Raw genomic sequence first — 1,711 nt, 5'->3', positions numbered from 1 at the left:
GGGGGGTTATTCCTTGTGGTCTTGGCTGCTGTCACGACTCAAGACCCCAGTGGGCCCTTGGGGGGGGGAATGAGCCAGTCCGAGCCTCTAGAGGGTCTCCCCAGAGGTCAGGTAGGTGGCCAGGGTGACCAGGGCCGCCGTGTAGATGCAGACCCCCAGACCAATGGCCAGGACGGACAGCAGGAAAGCCCGGCGCGCAGACTCTCCGGCGGCCTGGACGTCGCCGGCCGCCCAGGCCTTGTTAGTCTGAGGGGACAAGAGGGAGAGCCGTGAGCCTCGGCCGGGGCCCTCCTCCCTCTCCCCTCCCCCGTGCCCGGCACCTGCTGACCTTCTGGGCGAGAGAGAAGGCGGCGATGCCCAAAGGCCAGAAGCAGCAGAGGATGGAGAAGACGGCGAGGCCCACGTAATCCCGGGACAGCAGCGGGGTGAAGTGGCCGAGCCCCATCGCCTCCAGCTCGCTCTCGTTGGCCCAATAGTCCTGTGGAGGAAGGAGACAGGCAGGGCCGTGGGAACTGGCCCGAGAGAGCGCCCAGGACGCAGGGGGCCCCCGCTGGGGGCTGGGGTCCTGGAGCTCCTGCTCTAATGGCGGCCACGTGGGGGGCACCAGAGGAGTTGGGGGTGGGCGGCCCCCCCAGCACTGGCCTCACCAGGGAGAGAGAGAGGGCAGCGGGCCAGGCGGCAGGCAGAGATGCGGACACATTCCCAGGCTGGGGGGAGAGCGAGAGCCGCGCCAAGGCCTGAAGGAACAGCTGGAGAGCAGCGGAGAGCCGGGAGGAGGGAGCCAAAGAGGCGGAAGCGGGGACAAAGCCAGACTGCAGAGATGGGCACGGAGGCAGGGGGGGCACGGGGGGCCGGGCACGACGGTCACGGCCCGCACTGACGGCAGCACAGACAAAGGCGAGCCCGCAGGCTGGCCAGGAGTGCCCTCTACACGTCCCCAACAAGTGGCTGTGGAGCCCCCCGGGACGGGGAGCTCACTAACTGGCAGCAGTCAGGCGCCGAGACTTCACAGAACAGAGACCCCGGGGTGCTCCCTCGAGTCAGCCTGACTGGGGGAGTGGCACCCCTGGGTGCCCTCCGCTGACCCCGGCGCCTACCTCCAGGTCGGGGCTCTTTGTATCAAACAGGCCCAGGCTGATGGTGGGCAGCGGCAGCATCTCTATGGCCTTCTCGCTTTTGGCTCGCTTCTGCTTTTTCCCGGGGGTTTTGCTCGGGGGCCCGGAGCCGGGGGACTCCTTGACCGGGGACCCCTTGGGTGGGGGCCCGAGTAAGGGCTGGTGCAGTTCCTGGGGATTGTCCATGGTCTGGCTGGACCCGCTGGAGGAGGGGAGCGAGAGGGCGCCTGTCATTAGCGGGCACGTCCGGCCCCCTGAGCCCAGACCCCGGACCAGCCCGCGTCCTGCGGGACTCCCGCCCCCTCCCCCCATTTTACGGATGGAGCCATCGCGGCTCGGAGGGGGGGTCCAGACCTCCAGGCGGCCCCCTCCCACTGGGTTCTGGCGTTCCGGGGAAGATGTCCCCCTCCCAGCCCGCAGAGAACGTGCCCCAGGGACCGCCGATGCCCGAGCCGCAGCCGCCCGCCGCCCGCCCTTCCGCTGACAGTCCGCTCATCCCGCATCCCCCGTCCCCCGGGGCAGAGCCCATCCTCCGCAGCCGCCCCCACTCACCGGGGCCCTCCGGGGCCGGTGGCCTGAGGCAGGCTGCGGGGTCA

General features: G+C 70.0%; 1 protein-coding gene across 1 annotated transcript; it reads right to left on the bottom strand.

The window, feature by feature from the left end:
• Nucleotides 1–6: 6 nt before the first annotated feature.
• On the bottom strand, nt 7–1,705 carry LOC123255749 (transmembrane protein 91-like). Its single transcript, XM_044684488.1, has 4 exons — nt 1,668–1,705; nt 1,098–1,317; nt 329–478; nt 7–246 (listed from the first exon to the last, which is right to left on the bottom strand). The coding sequence occupies exons 2-4, from the start codon at nt 1,299–1,301 to the stop codon at nt 88–90; spliced, it is 513 nt and encodes a 170-aa protein (XP_044540423.1). The 5' UTR covers nt 1,302–1,317; nt 1,668–1,705; the 3' UTR covers nt 7–87.
• Between the last annotated feature and the right edge of the window lie 6 nt (nt 1,706–1,711).

This window comes from Gracilinanus agilis, unplaced genomic scaffold (assembly GCF_016433145.1).
Source record: "Gracilinanus agilis isolate LMUSP501 unplaced genomic scaffold, AgileGrace unplaced_scaffold51273, whole genome shotgun sequence".
Taxonomy (NCBI): Eukaryota; Metazoa; Chordata; class Mammalia; order Didelphimorphia; family Didelphidae; genus Gracilinanus; species Gracilinanus agilis.
Note: the sequence above shows the minus strand (reverse complement) of the source record. Positions and strands in the feature narration are given on the sequence as shown.

Bases quoted from the DNA above. Each gene is read 5' to 3' on its own strand.
- LOC123255749 (XM_044684488.1), bottom strand. From the start codon at position 1,301: ATGGACAATCCCCAGGAACTGCACCAGCCCTTACTCGGGCCCCCACCC. The intron at 479-1,097 runs GTAGGCGCCGGG...CTTCCTCCACAG, and splicing joins CAAAGAGCCCCGACCTGGAG to GACTATTGGGCCAACGAGAG. The intron at 247-328 runs GTCAGCAGGTGC...TTGTCCCCTCAG, and splicing joins CCTTCTCTCTCGCCCAGAAG to ACTAACAAGGCCTGGGCGGC.